The 18,712-nt window shown below is 46.6% G+C and overlaps 1 protein-coding gene across 1 annotated transcript in view; it reads right to left on the bottom strand.

Moving 5' to 3' along the window:
* Positions 1-18,712, bottom strand: part of bahcc1a (BAH domain and coiled-coil containing 1a) — a 62,437-nt gene that overhangs the window by 16,722 nt on the left and 27,003 nt on the right. The window contains exons 3-12 of the mRNA XM_008303065.1: positions 15,771-15,953; positions 8,980-9,105; positions 6,415-8,808; positions 5,419-5,533; positions 5,131-5,330; positions 4,721-4,882; positions 3,168-3,363; positions 2,948-3,026; positions 2,195-2,540; positions 431-1,375 (exon numbers count right to left, since the gene is read on the bottom strand). Of these exons, the coding sequence (XP_008301287.1) occupies positions 431-1,375; positions 2,195-2,540; positions 2,948-3,026; positions 3,168-3,363; positions 4,721-4,882; positions 5,131-5,330; positions 5,419-5,533; positions 6,415-8,808; positions 8,980-9,105; positions 15,771-15,953 (4,746 nt within the window). The remainder of the gene's footprint in view (positions 1-430; positions 1,376-2,194; positions 2,541-2,947; positions 3,027-3,167; positions 3,364-4,720; positions 4,883-5,130; positions 5,331-5,418; positions 5,534-6,414; positions 8,809-8,979; positions 9,106-15,770; positions 15,954-18,712) is intronic.

The following is an 18,712-nucleotide window of genomic DNA, read 5'->3' as shown; positions in this document are numbered from 1 at the left end:
CCCTAAGGAAAGCTGGACGAGAGAGAGGGAGTGAGAAAGGAAGGTTTACACCCTTCACTAGCAGTTCAGCCCTGTCCTCCTGCTTCTCCTCCATCTCCTGAGGTCTCTGCATCGTTAAAACAGCCTTTTAGGAAATAAAAGTGCCTTTAACATGCTGAAGAAGAGCAACAGCAAGCAGGCATGCAGACAGCCTCTCTGGGGACGTGTTAGAATCCACCAGAGGCTCTTGAGACCAGCAGGAAGAGACGAGTATCTGGGAAGAAACACAGAGCGACGGAGGCTAGGCCTGAGGGGGGAGTGGGAGTTTGTCTCAGTGGACACAGAGGAAAAGGAGGGTAAACTATGAGAGAGAAGTGCATTCGGCTGATATGAGTGTGTTGCTGTGTGTATGTCAATTTGTGTGACTCATGAAAGAGGCACCGTCCCTCACCCTGGCTTTTCCCACAGGTGCGCTTCTGCTGTTGTAGCTCCAGGTCAGCCAGCTCACTCAGAAGCTCCATGCCCTGGTGGGGGCTATACTGCGATGGGGCAACTGATGGGGCATTAAAAGGGAACAAGGGAAATGGCGGTACGTCTGTGCAGAAAGCAGCTGCAATCAGCAGCTCCAGACTCCAGTAGCAGGGCACAAGAGGTTTGTGGGGCGCAGCAACAGTTGGTTGACTTGGGCTTGGGGCAGAAGCTGAAGCAGGGGAAAGACACACAAAATCCACTGAGATGTCATCAGGAGCCATCTTGTTCTCATGCTGCAGCTCGCTGTCCTTTGCCTTCTCGGGGGACAGGGACTTCAACTCGGGGGCTACAGGGGAAGCAGGGTCAAGCTCGATGATGGCAGGCAGCTCTGGCTCCTGCTCTCCGTGCAAGCTGACCTTTTGAGAATTCTCCACCTGACTCTCCTCGCCCATTACCTCCTCCTCCTCTTCCTCCTCCAAGGTAATGACAGCTTCTGGCCTGTCAGGCTCCTCTGTTGAAAGGGGGACTGGACAGGAAGCAGCCTCGCAAACTGGGCTCTCAGCAGGGGGGCAAACCAGCACCTCTTCCTCAGCAGGCCCCTGCTCCTCTGCCTCCTCCTCTCCAGGCACATAGTTGGCTGCTGTCACTGCCACTACCTCCGCCTCCTCCCTCTGTTCTAGAACTCTCTCAACCACGCTCTTCTCTTCTTCTTGCTCCTTGAGTGGGAGTGGCTCTGAGAGGGGCCTGACCACCACTTGGCAGTCTAGCTCCTCCCCTAGGCTGGCGAGGGGCTGGGGAGCATGCTCAGCAGGCTCCACTTGGATCGCTTCCAGGTCGGCCGGCTCTGCCAGTCGAACATCCTGAGGGGAGGGTCCACTCCTGTAGCCCATGGCAATAGCAGGGTAGGTGTATCCAGGAGGCAAGTCTATAGATGGAAAGAAAAATAGTTATCGATATTGGCCCACAAAAATATTGCGTAATAATTTTTTTGGCTGAAATACAACCTTAAGCAGCATTTTGTTGATGAGACTCGTACATTTAAAGGTGTTATGCAAGCTTAAAATCCTTACACATCATGCTCGCACTAAACTTAACTCCCCTGTTGCAGAGGTCGCAAAGGGGTAAAAACAAGGAAAGGAAATTAAGTAGCACGCTGCTGCGATCTCCTAGCAGACAGCAGGGTAGAACACCACAAGTAACCGTGTGCGTATTATTTAAAGTGGGCTAGACCTTTGGTATATCAGGAAGCCTGACACAATTCCTCTGGCGTGCGAGAGCCGTTAGCCAGACATTAATAATGATGAAGCGAGCGTGAGGCCTTTGGAGGTGGAGGAGAGGTGAGGGCCGCTACTGAGGTGTTTTTCAATCATTACCAAGGTAACAGTATTGGAAAGCCCCAGCACAGCCGGCAGCCATTTTCTTGAGCTTTGAGCTGTTTAGTAAATCAGGGGCTTGCCAAAAGAGCCACCCACACATATTACCACAACACCAGCAGAAAAAAGGGACCATACAGAGTGGCAGTTTCAATTAGCAATCAGTATAATGTACAGGGTGCTGCTTTATTCAAGCGATCTTATTCTGTTACGATGTCAGATTTGTTTTAGTTAAAATCTGTAACAAGCCATTCACCATCAGAATCAGCGTTCATCTGATGTTATCAATGTTGCATATACTATCAGCTGAAAAACTTTGAGGCATATTTCTATATTTGTGCTTGCAGGTAGACACTTTTGTTCATGCTTACCAGGCTCCAGAGACTCTGGGTAATCCTGTGGGGGCTGCCCTTCTCCTCTCTTGTCCTGGGATTCAGCCCTCTTGAGCATTTGAGGTGGGGCAGGGCTGATGGCAGGTGAGTGAGGGGCTGCTGCAACGGGGCTTGGAGCAGGGCAAGGTGTTGACGGAGTGCTTTTGGCATGTTGTCGCAGTGAGGGGGACTGGCAGCAAGGGGACAAGTGAGAAACACAAGCACCCGGGGGTGATGTGCTCCTCTGTGGTGGGTTGTAAGAGTAAGCCTTGGCAGGTTTAGATGTTCGGGGTTCTGAAATGAGTTCTTCTAGTTCCACCGAGGGCTCATCTGATCTCTTTTGCATCTGTAGAATTCAAATGAAAACTATTATCATATCTACATTGAGTGAACTAATCTTGAAGACAAAAAGCAAGTAAGTTTCTATAGAAGTTAAACGATAATCCATTTCTTTCAATCTAGTTATTGACATCAAAAGCTCTGTAGCCTACATTCAGCAAATCACTTCATCCCTGCAGGAAAATCAGCATATCCCAGAATAATATTAGGTGACTTTAAAATAGACTAAAAAGGCATGCGAGATTCTAAGCTTTTTAAGCTGACTCATACCTACGCTACTCTTCTTAAATCCTGTTCTATTTGTGTGTGTGTGTGTGTGTGTGTGTGTGTGTGTGTGTGTGTGTGTGTGTGTAGCCAGAGTGATGGATGATCTGAAATCTTAATGTTCCTTGCACATTTTGACTACATAATCACCTGTGTGTTGTGAGCTCCTTGGTGTTGCATGTTCATGCTATGTGCAGCTCGGTGCTGCTGCTGTTGCTGTTGCTGTTGCTGTTGCTGTTGCTGCTGCTGTTGCTGTTGCTGTTGCTGCTGCTGCTGGTGCTGCTGCTGCTGCTGCTGCTGCTGTTGTTGTTGTTGTTGTTGTTGTTGTTGTTGTTGTTGTTGCTGCTGCTGCTGTTGCTGCTGCTGCTGAGGTTGAGACTGCAGTTGTGGCTGCTGCGACTGGTGACTCTGGTGCTGATGTTGAAGCTGTTGATGCTGCTGGAGAGCGTACAGCTCCTGTTGCCGTAGAAACTGAGATCTGGAGTACACAGCAGGATGTTGCATGTGGGAGGGTGGGCCCCGGGCACCGTACACAGGGGGCCACAGTCCTGGCTGCTCCATCACATCTAATGAGAAAAAGGAGGAGGAACGTGATGGAGGGGGGTACCTTAACAATAACACATGATCCGCATACACACATTCAGCATCACTTGTCTTTGGATTCATACACAACAACACCATGTGCAACACACTGGAATACATTAGTGAACCTCGAACCATTGTGTTCTCCTATCAATCGTTATGTACCTCCCACACAACTATTTCAAAACAGTGAAACCATTATGGATCATTTAAAAATCATTGTGTTCACATTTTATAGCAACTGCATCTATCCCCTCAAAAAAAAAAAAAACGATTTCTGACTTCACAGAACAACATCTCCCCAGGCAGCAGCAATCCCACACTCTCCCCCGCTCGGAACTGAAAGCTGTCTCTTAAGAACTGCTTTGAGAATTTTGGAATGCTGGAAAAAAGTTATGACAGTGATGAAATGTGAACAGATGATAATGGCTGTAGGTTGATTAGAGGTCAAAATACTGGGCTGAAAATACATGTTTTTCTCATTGGAGCATTTGCTGTGGCCTTTTTGCTAAAAAAGTCCCACCTGCCCAGCCAAACCACAACAGGGGGTCTGCAACGGGGCCCAGCAGCAAGCCTGACTCCCATGTCTGTGGGTATATCATTATGTGGCTTTAAGGACAAGCAATTCTTGATGTGGGTGATGGACTATGACAGAGTTTCCACTTGGAAAATATATACAATATCTATATCTCAACAATTTCATCCACATTACTCGATCTTTAACCCCTTTTTTTTGCAAGACACACCAAGAATTTAGGCACATAAAGTTGGATATGCAAATGTTTCCTCTGGGAAAGTTTGTATGGATGCACTTCCCTTTCCCAGCCGAGACTCCTGCAGAGCCCAGAAGGAAATGTACCGTCAAAGATTGTTAGCTAATTAAATTCCACAGCCTGTTCGCTGAGGATGTGTCTACAATGACTTTTGAGAAGTGATCTTTCCCTCACTATAACGCTTCCTCTTCCTCTGCCGTGGCAGTCTAGGGTGGTGCATGTCTAGCTTGTATGTGCATTCTGACCCACTGGGAGCACTGTGGCTGCTGAGCCGAGCAGTTGGTGTGCAGGAAAACTGTGAACAAACCCATGAAAGGGAAGTTTGTCAGCAGTCTTCGTTGAATCAATGTGATTAGCAGCAGTTTTTTTTTAATGTTAGTCCAATGTTTTGTGAACACTGACATGACAATAATATTCTAGCGTACCTCGGCTATGTTTAGTGAATTTCCAGTTCATGTGGATTTGGACGTCTGAGGCTAATGTTTGTATGCGCTTGACAGACTCATTTGTTTAATGTGTTTAAAAGTACACTTCGCTTTGTAGAGGAGACAGCAAGGTTATGGCGTACCCAGGTGATGGGTTGCAGGATGAGTGGGAGGCTCGGAGGGCAGGACCACTAGCTGAGCAGAGGGGTCCTGAGGCAGAGGGAGGACTGGCTGCAGAGGGCCTGGCATGGCAGCAGAGAAACCCGGGGGCAGATTCTGGTGTAGGGTTGTATGACCTATACCTGCTTTATAAAAAAGTATTATTACAAACCCATCTTATTGTATGCTAAGAAAAATAACAAATATAGCACAACAACTAATCAAATCAACTGTTACCCTGACTGATGAATCGATGCTAAATTTAAAATGCTGATGAGATTAAACATTGAAAAGCATCCATGTCCAGACGATGCACATAAAAATACTGAAAAATGAAGTTATACCACATAAAAAGACAATTTTAGCATCCTAATGTACGGCATACATCCCTTACCATAAGAATGCCCTGTCATCCAGAGGGATGGGCTTCCAGTTCTTGGCATCCAGTGATGATGAGCAGAATGTGCAGCAGGATCTCCTAGCTGGCCAGACTGGAGGGAAGTCCCACCTGGCACCATGAGATGAGAGGTGAGGTCTCCGTGACAGCTGTTAGAGGGGTGAATCCTTGCAAACTCCACCCTCTCCTTGTTATCCCTGGAATCAAGACGAGACAACGATAATGAAGGTTTCTGACAATACAGATTTGAACTGGATATTGAGTAATAACTGCAGATTTGCGTACCTGATATATGCATCTCTGTCTCTGTCCAAGCAAGTGAGACCTATCTGTTCCTCACTCATCCTCTTTCTCTCCTCCTCAGTGGTGGGATCTGAGGGGTACATGGAGCGAGGTGGCCCTGTGAGACAGACAAAAGCTTCATTATTAGTTTTCAATGGTGTCTCCTGTAGTGACGACATACTCTTAAGTCTCTCAATGTTTGCTTTTTTTAAACACAAAAATGAATACAAGTATTATTTGTTTTTGTTTTTTTGAACAAGCACAAATTACCTCCTAAACTAGATGTTGACGTGATTTTGCTTAGATATTACAATGAAACCATCAAATATTCAGCAAACAATATTAAAAAAAATAATGCAGATCAATATGCGAAAAGGTTTTAAATATGTTGGGCATGAGTGTTTTTCATCACTACTATCCACTGTTCAAAACAACCCTATGGACAGGCAGTGAATACAGATCTAGACATGACAGCTATGTGTTTGGGATTGTGTGCTGTTGGTCTATTTAAAGTAATGGTGCTACAGTTTATTTTATTTTTTTTTATGGGGCTGGTAAGTTTAGGAAAAAGCAAGACTGTTGTGTTTTATCAAAATTGAGAGAAGCTTAAAAAATCTGATAGTTTAAGTTGCAATGCATATTTGCTACACCAATCACTGATATAGGAATTCAACTGTTAACATATGTCGGATTTTTGATAAAGGATACCAAGAAAGCTAAATAATACAGAACTACATTAAGATTAGTACGTTTTTTTGTAGAGCCAATCATACTGGAGTGAGAGTTATATATCATACCAGATTCTGCATTCACCAAAAATAAAGTTTTGTCTCGTCACTACAAAAGGTATTTACAGTAATATTCTAGGCTTCCTCAGCTTTAGACTTGGTTTTTTCCAGTTTCTTTTTCGTTCATTTTGTCTTCACAGCGAGGTCAAGGATAAGAAAAAAAATGTCCTTGCTCTTTGCATCTCAGGAGGCAGTGACCTAGACTGCTTACCTTTCACAGAGGGATGTACTCGACCCTGCCGGCTGTTAGGATGACTGTCTGCTGAACGACAAGGTGGCTCCCTTTGTCTGGCCACTGCCACTGCAATTCCCACTGGCGGCTGCCGCACCTCAATTTCCCCATGACCTGTGTCCCCCATGTCCCGGCTCCGCCCACTGTAATCAGGGCGCTCACCATCGTTGGCTGGGCCCTTTCTGGATGGTAGACTTTGTTTGTTGCCCTGCAGGGCACAACTCCCCCCAGGCGGACCTGATTTGAGACTTCCCAGCCCTCCAAAGGGGCTCTTCTGGGAGAGAAGCAGTGGCTGTTGCTGGTTGCTGTACTTTAGTAAGCTTTTCATGGCACTGCTCTCACCCTGTGTTTGACCCTGGGGATCAGGTTGCTGCTGTGGCTGCTGCTGACCAAGTGGAGGTGCAGTGGGGGGCTGTGGAGGAGGCAAGCTCATTCCTTGCTGCTGCTGCTGCTGCTGTTGTTGCTGCGGCTGCTGTTGCTGCTGCTGCTGCTGCTGCTGCTGCTGCTGCTGCTGTGGTGGCTGCTGCGAATGTTGCCCACCAGTGCTTCCTAACTCCATGTAGGACTTCCTCTGCTCTTCCTCAGGTTGTGACATGTGATGGGGAGGCCTCATAGCCCATGGTGGCACTGTGGGCTGCTGGTGGTGGTGCTGCCCACTGCTGTTGCTGTAACCGTACGGAGACATGTCCATCTTTCTTTTAAGCTCTTGACTATTCCCCTGGTTCAGCTCAGCTGGAGAGGGAGCATCTGGACCAGGTCGGCCGTGCTGCTGGTGGCGAATCCTGGCTACCTTTTGGCCATCTCTCTGTAAGGAGCAGCTGCCTCCAGGACCGTGGGCTGCTCCAGTCCCACTGTGTTGGCCCAAGTTTTTATTTCCAAGTGGGGAGGAGTTAGGTGGAGGTCCTGGATGAGAACAGTCTCTGTAAGGTGAAGTGTTTACAGAATGAGGGACAGAGTGCCCCGCTTTGGGTCCCTGGGGCAGCGAGGGTCTAAACACATCCATGTCAACACCACTGTTGATGCACTCAGCACTCCGTGATCGCACAACCTGGTGCTGCTGTTGAGAATGTGGAGGCTGCTGTTGTTGGGGAGGTGGAGGAAGTTGTGATGGTTGAAGGTGTTGGTGGTGTGACTGCATCCAGTCTGGAGCCTTCTCTGTTTTTCTGTATGGGTGCTGCTGTTGCTGTTGTTGTTGTTGCTGTTGCTGCTGCTGCTGTTGTTGTTGCTGTGGCTGTTTTCTATGCCAACTACTATGGTGCCCACCACCACTGTTCTTTTCTATTGTCTTGTCCTTGGCATTGCCTCCTCCTCCTCCACTACCCACACCCTGGCAGTCAGGGTTACCAAGCTGGAATGGCCCACCAGACTTGTCCCCTAAGTCGGCCACAGATGGCACAAATGTCGGCCCCGTGACTTTAGGTTCTCGTCCCACATTGACTGGACCTCTCTCATGTGAGGCAGGGTTGGCTAGGGGAGCAGGTGGCGGTGGGCAGAAAAAGTCCGGATGGTGGTGTGTATGGTGGGAATGATGTGGGTGGTGTGGGTGGCTGGGGTGGAGCTGAAGGCAGTGGAAGCCCCCTGGATGAGGATGTGTGTGGGGGTGAGCATGTGGATGTGGATGGGGATGTGTCCCTCCAGCAGCAGAACCCATGTGTAAGGGTGGGGGTACAGAGTAGGGCAGAGAGTGGTGAAGTGGCGCCTGACCCCTTTCCAGACAGTCTGAAGGTTGCTCACTGATCCTCATTTCCCCACTTACCCCCTCTTTGGTGCAGCGACTACTGCCACTAGACCCCATATGTCGGCCCTGGCTGCTCCCCCCACCCCCCATAGCCCGAAGAGTTGTGCCCTCCCCACCACAGCTGGACATGGAGACCTTAGCCCCTGCTCCATTCCCCGTGTCTCCATTTTGCATCTTGCCATTGTGCAAGCAGGCACTAAGGGGCTTGCCCATACTCTGAGGGTGTTCCTTGCTATACTCCATTGTGAGTGATGCCTTGTGCCTCTCCAGGGCCCGACTGTTAACCTCCTCCAGGGGCAGGGGGTGCTGTGGATAGTGTGGGTGATGCTGATGGGTGTGGGAGTGGTGGTGATGAGTGGGCTGGGGTGGCTGGTGGCTGTGGTGCTGCTGCTGTTGGTGTCTCTCCTTAGCCTCCTGTTTGCTACTGGACCTCTCCTTGTCCTTGACAAGTACCACTCCTCTCTCCACAGACCCCTCTTTAAGACCCTTATGTATGCCTGCCCCAATCCCTGGATCTCTGTCTCTGCTGCAGGACCCCTGAGAGTGTCCTGAACCTGCTCTGGACATTGGTGGCAGACTGTGATTGGCTGAGATGAGAGGTGGCTGGGATGGGAGACCCCGAAGGTAGAAGTTCTCTACAAGAAGAAGGAAGGCAGGTTAGGGAAGAGAAATACATTACTCCGGAAATTAGAAGGCAATGACATAATTATTGTCTTAATATTGTGACTTCCTTGTTAAAGTACACCATACAATATTGATTCAATTGGATTTGAATGCCTTGTTTCTATCTGATTCAATTATCTCACCTTTCTGCGTGTCATAGAAACGGTGCTGCCCATAGAGAACTCCACTGTTGGCATGGTGATCCAAGTGGCTCATTGGAAGGAAAGTGTGGGCCAGACTCCCTGAGAATCGAGGATACCCTGGACCTGCTGAGATGGAGAGCAGAGAGAGGAAAGAACAGATTTGATAAGACAGGACAACAGCCACCAAGACGCAGTTATCCAGCGTAATCCTTTAGGTCCAATGCAGCTGGTGGTGTTCATACGCAAATAAGTACTGACTCTGCCTCCCATGTTTGCCTTTCCTGCCTGAGTTAAGAATGCAAACAAAAAAAGACAAGCTTGGGGATTGCTATAATATATGAAATTTGTCTCTGAAACATATGGTTCTTTCTTTTTCTCACTCTCAGAACTGGCAGTGGTACCACTATCCATCTGAATGGAGTGATAAGGATGGATTTGAGGCTTGTGTTTACAATGAACAGAGAGCCGGGCGGCTAACCTTTACTGACCTACATCAGAGGTAAAAGGTCATCGGGATGTTGGGCCTGTAAGCCAGTACACCTGGGCTGATTACATCAAGCCCATCTGGAGGAAATTTACACCACAACCAAACAAAAAAACTCATTTTGCGATGGGACATTGAAAAACACAAAAGGACTTTGAGGGTGGAGGAGAGAGAAAAGATGGATTGAGATGAAAGCCCATCGCAATATTAGGACAAAGAAAAAGCATCGCTATGACAACCCACTTCTACTGCAGTTGGGAAAGTATAGCATCTGAACACATCAATGTGAATTAAATTAGCCTCTCTCTACTACTGTATAATAAATTATTTCACCCATTTGCAGGAAAGAGATTCAATAATAAAAATCAAAGAACTGTAAAATACAAAAATAGAGCGTGATGAAATCCCTTACTGACAACAGTGCTGTATAGTGAATGGTCTCGAATACGCATATTATGTAATGTGATACGAAAAAAACCATGATTAAAACCTGTGCCATCATGTTATACGCAGGCTACAGAAATAAAGAAAACAAAGCTGTACCCACTATCACCGTGAGTGAGCCAGTTTCAGGTACAGAAGGAAAGAAAGGTAGGAAAAGAAAAACATTGTTTCTTTTCTAATCCACCTAACGGTGAGACATACAGGCAGGTCACCTACTGCTCAGTAACCCCACATCTAGCCATCTAGGTGACCTCAGAGTCACCTAGTGAAGTCCAGGGGGTTTGCATCTCCTTTCCCCTGCCTTTGCACCTGTCTCGCCCTCCAGCCTCACTTTAGAACACAGACGGAGTGAAGGAAGAAGGAGGGGAGAAAAGAGAGGAAAACATGGCTCTATACAAGCTAAATGAAAGACAGACGTATTTGTGTTGGCAAGCATGTGACCTGATCCCGGAAAGCACAGATGCGGTTCATTTGGCCTTGTGTGTGTGTGTGTGTGTGTGTGTGTGTGCGCAGCGCAGTGGTTTTTACAGCAGCTCAGAGTGTTGAATGTCTCACTTTCTGCTGGTGGAACAATGGGGCCGGTGCTGTAAGCCAGCTCTGGGGAGGGAGGAGTGTTGTGGTGGGCTTAATGACCTCGTCTTAGTGCGGCCTCCGCATCCTCCCATCTTAATTAATGAAATGCACAGAGAGTGCAAACAGCCCAGCAATAACACAGGAGGTGCTGCTTTCTGAGGAGGGCAATGGGGTGATAATTACATACTCTCACTTGTTCTCTCTTTTCCCTTCTTTCACCTATTTTTCTACCTCTCGTACTCTTTTCCCTCCCTCCCCCCTTTTTTGTCTTTGTCTCTTTCTTTGCTGTCATGATTAATAAGCACACACATTTATGCCAATTCATCTACAGAGGGAGGAGGAGGGGGGATCCTTTGTTTAAGCAAGACGTTTTTCTCTGATTTTGGGAGGGAGAAAAGCAGAGAGCTGTTTGCCAGTCTTTATCCAAGCTGGGAGAGGGCCTTTTTTTTTCTGTGGCAGCATGTTGTTTGTGAGCGTGACGATTGACGGCGTAATCCCTTTTCACAGTGTGGTCTGGCTGTGCCCGATAATGCCAGCCCGCTCAGTTTCAGCATGCTCTCCATTGGGGCGGCAAGAGGGGGACTGCTGGGCACGGCAGAGCCCATTCAGCCATTAATCTGGCCAGGACAAGGGAAGCTGCTGCTTCTGCTGCTGCTGCTGCAGGCGACGTGAGCAGGGTCTGAGTGCAGTCTGCTGACTGCACAGCAGCCTCGCTTCTCTTTCGCTCCCTACGCACACTCGCACACATAAACAAGTCAGCATCAGCAACTGAATGACAGAGGGGGAGTTCACAGCGCATGCCCTCCTTTCCACGGGTGGAGTAGGGGCGCGAGGCAGAACAAACAGCGCTGCATCCCAGAGAGGGATTTCCAGAAGTTCTGAAGGTATTTCTCACAGCACGGTGGACTGAGAGAAGCAGGCCAGCAGGGAGGACAAAGAAGGGGGCTCGATATAGAACGGCACCGAGAGGCAGAGGAGAATTAAGCCTGCTGCATTAGAGGCAGACGACAGTGTTTCATTTCTCACGAGCACAAAACCACTCTCCTCCTTCCATTCCTATCCCCTCATCACACACCTGCTCTGAAGACACCAAGACATTCGATTTCTGATGAGGGCTTCTTACTTTTTCCTAAAGACAAAATAACACAAGCGAGAATCCGATATTTTCTCCAGGGAAATGGCTGTAGCGTTTCAGAGATAGAGCAATGGAAGGACGGAGTGAGAGAGAGTGAGCGTGGCATAGGAAGACCAAGAGGAGAGGAGGAGCTGCCTGAGCTGCCTGTCAGGTCCGCTAATTGAGAAAAAGTGACAGAACCATCAAGACACAGAAAGGGAGGAGAAGAGGAGAGGAGACGAGAGATGTTTGGCGGAGGAGGGGCAGTGCTGTGGTGGATCTCTTCAGGTTTGACTAATTGAAAGGAAGGGATGCAGGCTGGCACAAGAGAGAGAGAATGAAAGAGGCAGGAGTATGGAAGACGAGAGGTGGGGGGTGCAGCTTAAATCCTACAAAAGGAAAAGCTAGCAACTGCTCACAGAAGGAAAGATGGACAACTGAAGATAGGCTTGGAAAGGCGTATCAAACAGAAGTGGATTAGACAGGTGTGTGCTGGCAATTGTGCGTGTGCATGCATGTGTGTCTATATGTGTGGACAGAGATATGAGACTGTGATTGTTTTTGGCATAACGTAAGAAGTCATTTGGACTGCAGCCAGCTGGCCTCAGGCCAGCGAGGAGCCTGCAGGTTTTCTTTTCTTTTCTTTTTTTTTTTTTGGTCTATTTTTCTTTTTTAAATTTTCCATTCAGATAATTCAGTGGGATTTATTCAAACAGTTCCAAACATGACAATAAATCTCTCAAAAGCTAGGTGGGCCTAATCCATTTTACCAGGTGTTATGAAAAACATTTTACATTTATTAAAAACAGCCACTACACTGCATCTGTACTTGTTTGGTTGTTTCCCTCCTGTCTTCTTGCACCCACAATCACATACTGATACCCCTCTGTGATAGTGAGCCCGCATCTCAGCTCAGCAAAGGAGCAACAGACGATTCCATGTGATTCATACAATGACTGTTACTGTACTCTGACATCATGAAAACCACTAATGGTTTAGTTTTTGGCTGCTGTGACCTTTTTACAAATATCTCCGCATTTGTAAGACAATGAACTGTATATGTTTCTTTTCCCAAAATAATAAATCTTTAAGTTTGAGTCAACACAAGACTTTTCAGTAAAACTTCCTTTGCCAAAGTTATCTTGATTCGTGCTGCCAAGGTTATGTGATGATGTTATTTATAGGTTTGCTTAAAGTCATAAATTTGGTCTACATTCATGACTGAGCTGCTCCTCTCTAAACACATTCAGATCATGTTCACACTAATATCTGTGCCAATGCGTATGAAGTAGGAAACACACATTTCTTTCCCTTCAGTTTAGCCAACCCCAGAAACTGAAGTTCATTCCTAATTGGACAGTTTCATAGTCGTTTGGACTCAAAAAAATAAAAAAAAAAGATGTATGTTTGTCAGATTGTTTTTCACAGATTTGCGCAAGATGCTTAAGCTTAGCCAGGGAGGATTTACATATTTTGTATTTCAGTTGCCAATCAGACTGTACAGGTGATGCCACACGTTTTGTTGTTGCTGTTGTTGTTTATAGTTTCTGCTTAAAAACAATTGTACAACACAAAATAGGATGTTGATCTAAGATCGTTGTGCAGCAGAAGTTTTAGGGGTGGTCATTATGAATGCCAATCAACGTCATCAGTCACAAATTTATGATGAAGCAGTTCAACATCACAAACAAAACAAACCAACTGCTATTATTTCCATCAAGTAGGTTATATTTTCAGATTGTTAGTTGTTTTTTGTTTCTGTTTCTATAATTTAGTGGGATGTCAGGCCAAGGATCTTGTGATTAAATTTTGGTTCAAATCCTATTTCATATCCGGGAAAAACATGGCTTTAAAAAAAAAAAGTGCTATTTTCTCATGCATTTCTGCACTTACTGGAATTAAATACAATAACTGCCATGTGCATCTTTTGATTACTATGTGCTTTGCAGGAATGAAGATTAAACATTTCTAAAAATTGTCTGTTATTAAAATAAAAACATTCAGAGATTGTTGCGCTGACTTGGCATAGACACACACATCCTAAAGTGCTTCATGATTATTAGATTTTATTTGGCTTTGCTTTATCCCCAACATAATCTCATTTAAAATTCCTGTAATAATTAATGTATAGAAAAGATGTTCTTACCCAATAAAGGTCAATTTTATAGCTCATATGTGCGTATGATTTTACCCTACTCCATCTTCCCACATTCCTCTGAGTGTTCATACCAAGTAAGTGACGCGTTAGCAAGTGACTAATTAGATAATCGTTATCTCTTGTTCGATACATGATAAATTTTAGATCTTTAATCTGCGCAAAATGTGTCAGAGGAATAGCAGACACAAAGACGCTCTGCACAATAACAGGTATATGTCAGAAACATGAGAATCATTAAATAAAATCTGAATACAAATTTGATCTGCTATGCTTGGATTTGCATGTAAGCAGCCACTTTAAAAACACTCAGAAAAAAAAAAATCCAGAGCATATCTTTGAGGTTACAAGTGACACACTAATGCACCGACACACGCGCAAGTCAATGCCTGCTCTGCTGCTGGTGGGGTTCTGCTGACACCCGGAGAGAGGAGGCGAGAGTCTGGGTAATTGTGCCGCTCATTTTGATGACTTGCTTTTTATGCAAAACAGGAAAAAGACAATATGCAATTATCTTGAGGAGGGAACAGCTGAATGTGGTTGATGAACAGTCTGGATTCAATCATGCTCTTAGTGCGTTATATGCAATTAAACTGCAATAGAGATAATGGCCTCCATTGCCAACTGAGTAATAATCCCAGTCATAATCACCTCCATTACTTTTATTAGGCTTGGCATTATCATCATCACTCTTAATATTATTTTACTTTTCCACAAGAAGAAAGTGTTTGACAATGAAACCTTGAAAGTACGAGGTAAAAGAAACACTGGTACTTGGAAAATGAGTGCAGAGGGGAAATGTTTCTGACAGTTGATGCTGGAGCTGATATCTCATTCAGATCTATTCTTCCTTGTGTTTATGTGCAGAGTGATAGAGTTTCACCTATCCTCACCACCGTAGCAGCTGTCCACTGACTCAGCCGCTGGTGGCCAGGACATGAGCGTGAGGTGGGGCGGAGGAACGGAGGAAAGCTGCTGGGAGGCATCCAGTGGCTCAACACACTCGACAAACAGACAGCATCTCAGCTGCAATGCACCTAATCAGCCCTGGCCACATATCACGCAACTGGGGTGATCAGTGACCACAAATAACAAACACTCCCTACTGGCATCCCCCCAGCGGACTAACAGCTGTTCTATTCTTAGAAAATAAATAGATAAATACAAGAGGGCTGAAACAACAATAGTCTCTCAGCTTCAAAGACTGCGGTTCACTGGATGACACTGGGTGGCCATCACCCCATGTAATTAGCGAAAGATTATGAACATGTAAATCTAAAAGTGACAGAAGTGAAGTCACAGGAAAGCAGACCTTGCATTAATAAATCAGTGGGTGGATAGGTCTTACATTTATCTGTCATCCTGGGCTTGTGAATTCCCAAAATACCCAACCAGATTAATCTCTCTACTTTATCCTTGTGTGACTTCCTGGCTGTATCTAAGCAGTAATGTGAAGTGTTGAACTTGGTGTGTGTGTGTTTATTTTCCTGACAGTGCACGTGTGTGTGTGTGTGTGTGTATGTGTGTGTGTGTGTGTGTAGTTGGATTTTTGTAATGCTGAGCGTTGGGTGGGAACCACCCTATTAAGCTGTGATGGAGACACCAGCTGAAAGCTCTGCAATCACTGCAACTTTTTACTGGCACATTCACATGTGCTGCTTCAGAGAGCCCTGAGTGACATTCCTGCTGACGTTTATTGAATACCACAAGATTCCTTGGCTGAACTTTCGACCCTGTGTCTGCATCCAGAAGCCGTGGCACAGTCCTCCATCCTAAACATGCTGGGGTTGGGCCTATTTTAGTGCACAAATAAAAGGGTGGGAGAGCGCAGCTCATGCTAGACGATTACAAGCTGTGCTCTGGATGGAAACCTAACACGACCCAAAAATATACAGTATCAGAGCAACAATATACCATGCAAGGCTCTGTCCCCAATACTGCAGACAAGGATATCATCTCATCCAGACAGCAGTCAGATGAGGGGGGCTGCGGGTGTGTGTTTGTGTTGTGATTTGAGGTACCTTCATGTGAATGGGGAAACCAGATTTGTGAGGCGCTGGAGTGGGGTCCGCCTCGGAAGGAGGGTGAAGAGGGCGAGGAGGGCGGCCGGGAGGGGTGAGACGGGTGGGAAGGGGGGGAACCCAGACTACTGGCCAGAAAGGTCCCCATGAAGGAGGTGGAAGAATTGCCCATCAATCCACTGCCTGCATTCCCACAGGGACAAAAGGTAAGGAGAGAAAACATGGTTAGAATTAGGAGTGCATGAACACTGTGAACATGAGTGTGACCAAAAATTAAAATAAAAATTTTAAAAAATGCGTAATGTCTTAGTATAGATACAAGAGTGAGAAGCCCACTGGCTCTTTAGGTGGAATCATTAAGCAAGGCAGATTTGATCACAGCCCCGGGGAGAGGGTGAATGAGTGAGAGCATATATGTGTATGTGAGAGGAAGAGTGTGAGACTCTCCTCCCCCTCACTGTCAGCAAAGTCCTCTCCCCTTGTCTTCTCTCTCCTCACACCGCCTCTCCCCATGGGCAGACAGAGGTCTCATCTCACAGCTGAGTACACACTTTCTCAGGCTCTCTCCCTCTCGCTCTCACACACTTTTGCTCCTGCTCCCCAGTGTCCCTTTCTCAATTTCTCTCCCTCCCTCCATTATCTTGTGCTCTCCATCTCTCACTTTCATGCCCTCAATCTCTTTTATTGCTTTGCTCCATTTCACCTCCTCTCTGTCTCTTTTTCTTGCTTTTTCTTTGTACGACTGTACTATTCTTTTGCTTCCATTTGGTGTTTTACTCCTTCTCCTTCGTCCCCCCGCTTTGTTCGAATCGCCGTTTCCTCTCTTCCCTTTCCCTCCTCTGTCCCATTTTGATGAGCAGAAATAAACCATGTGCAGGCCTCTTCTAAATCCTCATTGTCTCTTCTTTCCCTCACACTGTTCATGTTTCCTTCTGACACATAGCATTGCTTTGCTTTGTTCTTTACCATAATGATGGCAGCAGCAGAGCAATCTGTCCCTGGCTGGCTGAACTGTGTGTTTAACAAGACTATGATGAGTAATTGACCATTTGTAGCAACGCCCGTGTGACTGGGGGCTGATTGTCTATTATGCATTGCTGGGCAAGCTGGAGAAAACACACTGATTAACCACTGCTTAAATTGCATTCCCATTACGCGCCCGCCAGTGCACTTGAGTGAGGGGCCCGGGTGCCCAGCTCTTTGCACATTCATTTCCCCCAAGTCACACCACCGTGAAGTTTCATGCATATGTATGAAGTTGCCTGGATGAGAGCACACACACGCACACACTTGCGCAGACACATGCACACACACACACAAACATTAGTGTGTCATATAGCGTGCACACCGAGCTAGCTGTGAAAACATAGGAGAGAGCGACACGGTAAAAATTCATTATCAGCTTCTCATGACGAGCAGATTTAACAAGAAATGCCGTGCGATTTGATTTTCTTTAAACGTGAATCAGTCCAAACATGAATTGATCCTTTTCTGGGAGTGTGAGAACAATTGGGTAGAAGTCTTAATCAGCCAGGCAGTGAGTGAGCATATCCTCTGGGCCGCCAGCAGGGATAAACCCATCAGTCTGCCTCTCACTCCCGCACCGAATAGCCTGTGGCTCATAGGCCGGAGCACAGGAGCATGCAGAGGCACACGTAGAATCACGTAGAAATAGGCATGGACACACGTTTTCACACACACACACACACACAGAGAAACGCCTCTGTCACAGTTTGTGCCATAGCCCCAGACAGGTGGAAGTCCCCCATGATCCCCAGCCTTACTGAGCTCTACCTCGAAAAACTACCTAAAAATTCTGTGTGTGTGTGTGTGCTAGGTTTCTAGTTTCCACTGCTGTTCGTCATTTGTGTTAATATTGTTTTATGGATTATCTGGTTATCTGTCGGGGTTGTGAGTTCTTTTTTTTCCCCACATGCAGCTCTCAGGACAAAATATAAGGAGGAATACAAACGTTTGCAGAAAAAAGCATGTAGAAATGATAAGGAAGAATTAATAGTCAGGCTGCTATAGCAACGTTTTGCTCGTCAATGAGAGACCTTGTGAAGTAGGTTGGTGGGATACTACAGTCTCTTTCCTCCCTGTTCCTCTTTTCAGCCCCCATTCCACCCTTCCCTCAATACTGCCACCTACTATCACCTTTTTCCCTGTGGAGCACTCCTGGCACAGCTCTGTGGAGTGCGGGGTGGGGGTCGGGGGCAGTTGGAGGAGTGGATTATGGCCAGCATGCTCAGCAGGCACACATCCAACCACCATCATCCAGACACCTAGGGCTCCTGTATGCAACCGCCCTCCACACTGCACACTCACCACCTCCCCCCCCTCTTTCTGCCTGTCGCCCCTAGGAACCCCAGCTTTCCTCAGTGCCTCTGGCTCACATAAATCAGCTAATCCTCCTGCATTATTAACAGCCTTGCCTAAGAGAGAGAGAAAGGGTGAGAGAGACGTAGAGAGTGACAGAGAGGCCGCGAAGCCCCTCTTAACACACCAAAAGAGGAGAGAGCCTCTGCCAGAAAGACAAGGGAAGGAGAAGGACAATACATAAAAAGGGGGTGTCTCGATGTCAGGCAAGGAGATCTTTGAAGTTGAAGCTGGTGTTAAGGGAGAAGGAGATAGAGTGAAAACCTTAGAATGATCTTGGATCAAATCATACATGAAGTACTTCCCACAATGCAACCAGATTAGATCTCTCTGACCAAAACATCTGTAGTGGGAGAGGGGCTGACCACTGGCCCGACCTAAACGGCAGTAGGTGCAGTGGCCTTCACTTCTGTCTCATTGGCAGTTTGCTGACTCCACAGCCTGCCAGTCACAGTCAATGACCCCTCCTTCAATGTTATTTCTCCTGTTTGCCTCCTGCAGAAAAATATGCTGCACATGATGCTGTGTAAATCTCTGTCTTTCTCATGCACTTTTCTCAAGCA

The sequence above is a fragment of the Stegastes partitus genome, unplaced genomic scaffold (genome assembly GCF_000690725.1).
Source record: "Stegastes partitus isolate 25-593 unplaced genomic scaffold, Stegastes_partitus-1.0.2 Scaffold38, whole genome shotgun sequence".
NCBI classification, from domain to species: Eukaryota; Metazoa; Chordata; class Actinopteri; family Pomacentridae; genus Stegastes; species Stegastes partitus.
The sequence above is the reverse complement of the archived record's forward strand: the minus strand, read 5'-3'. Positions and strand labels throughout refer to the sequence as shown.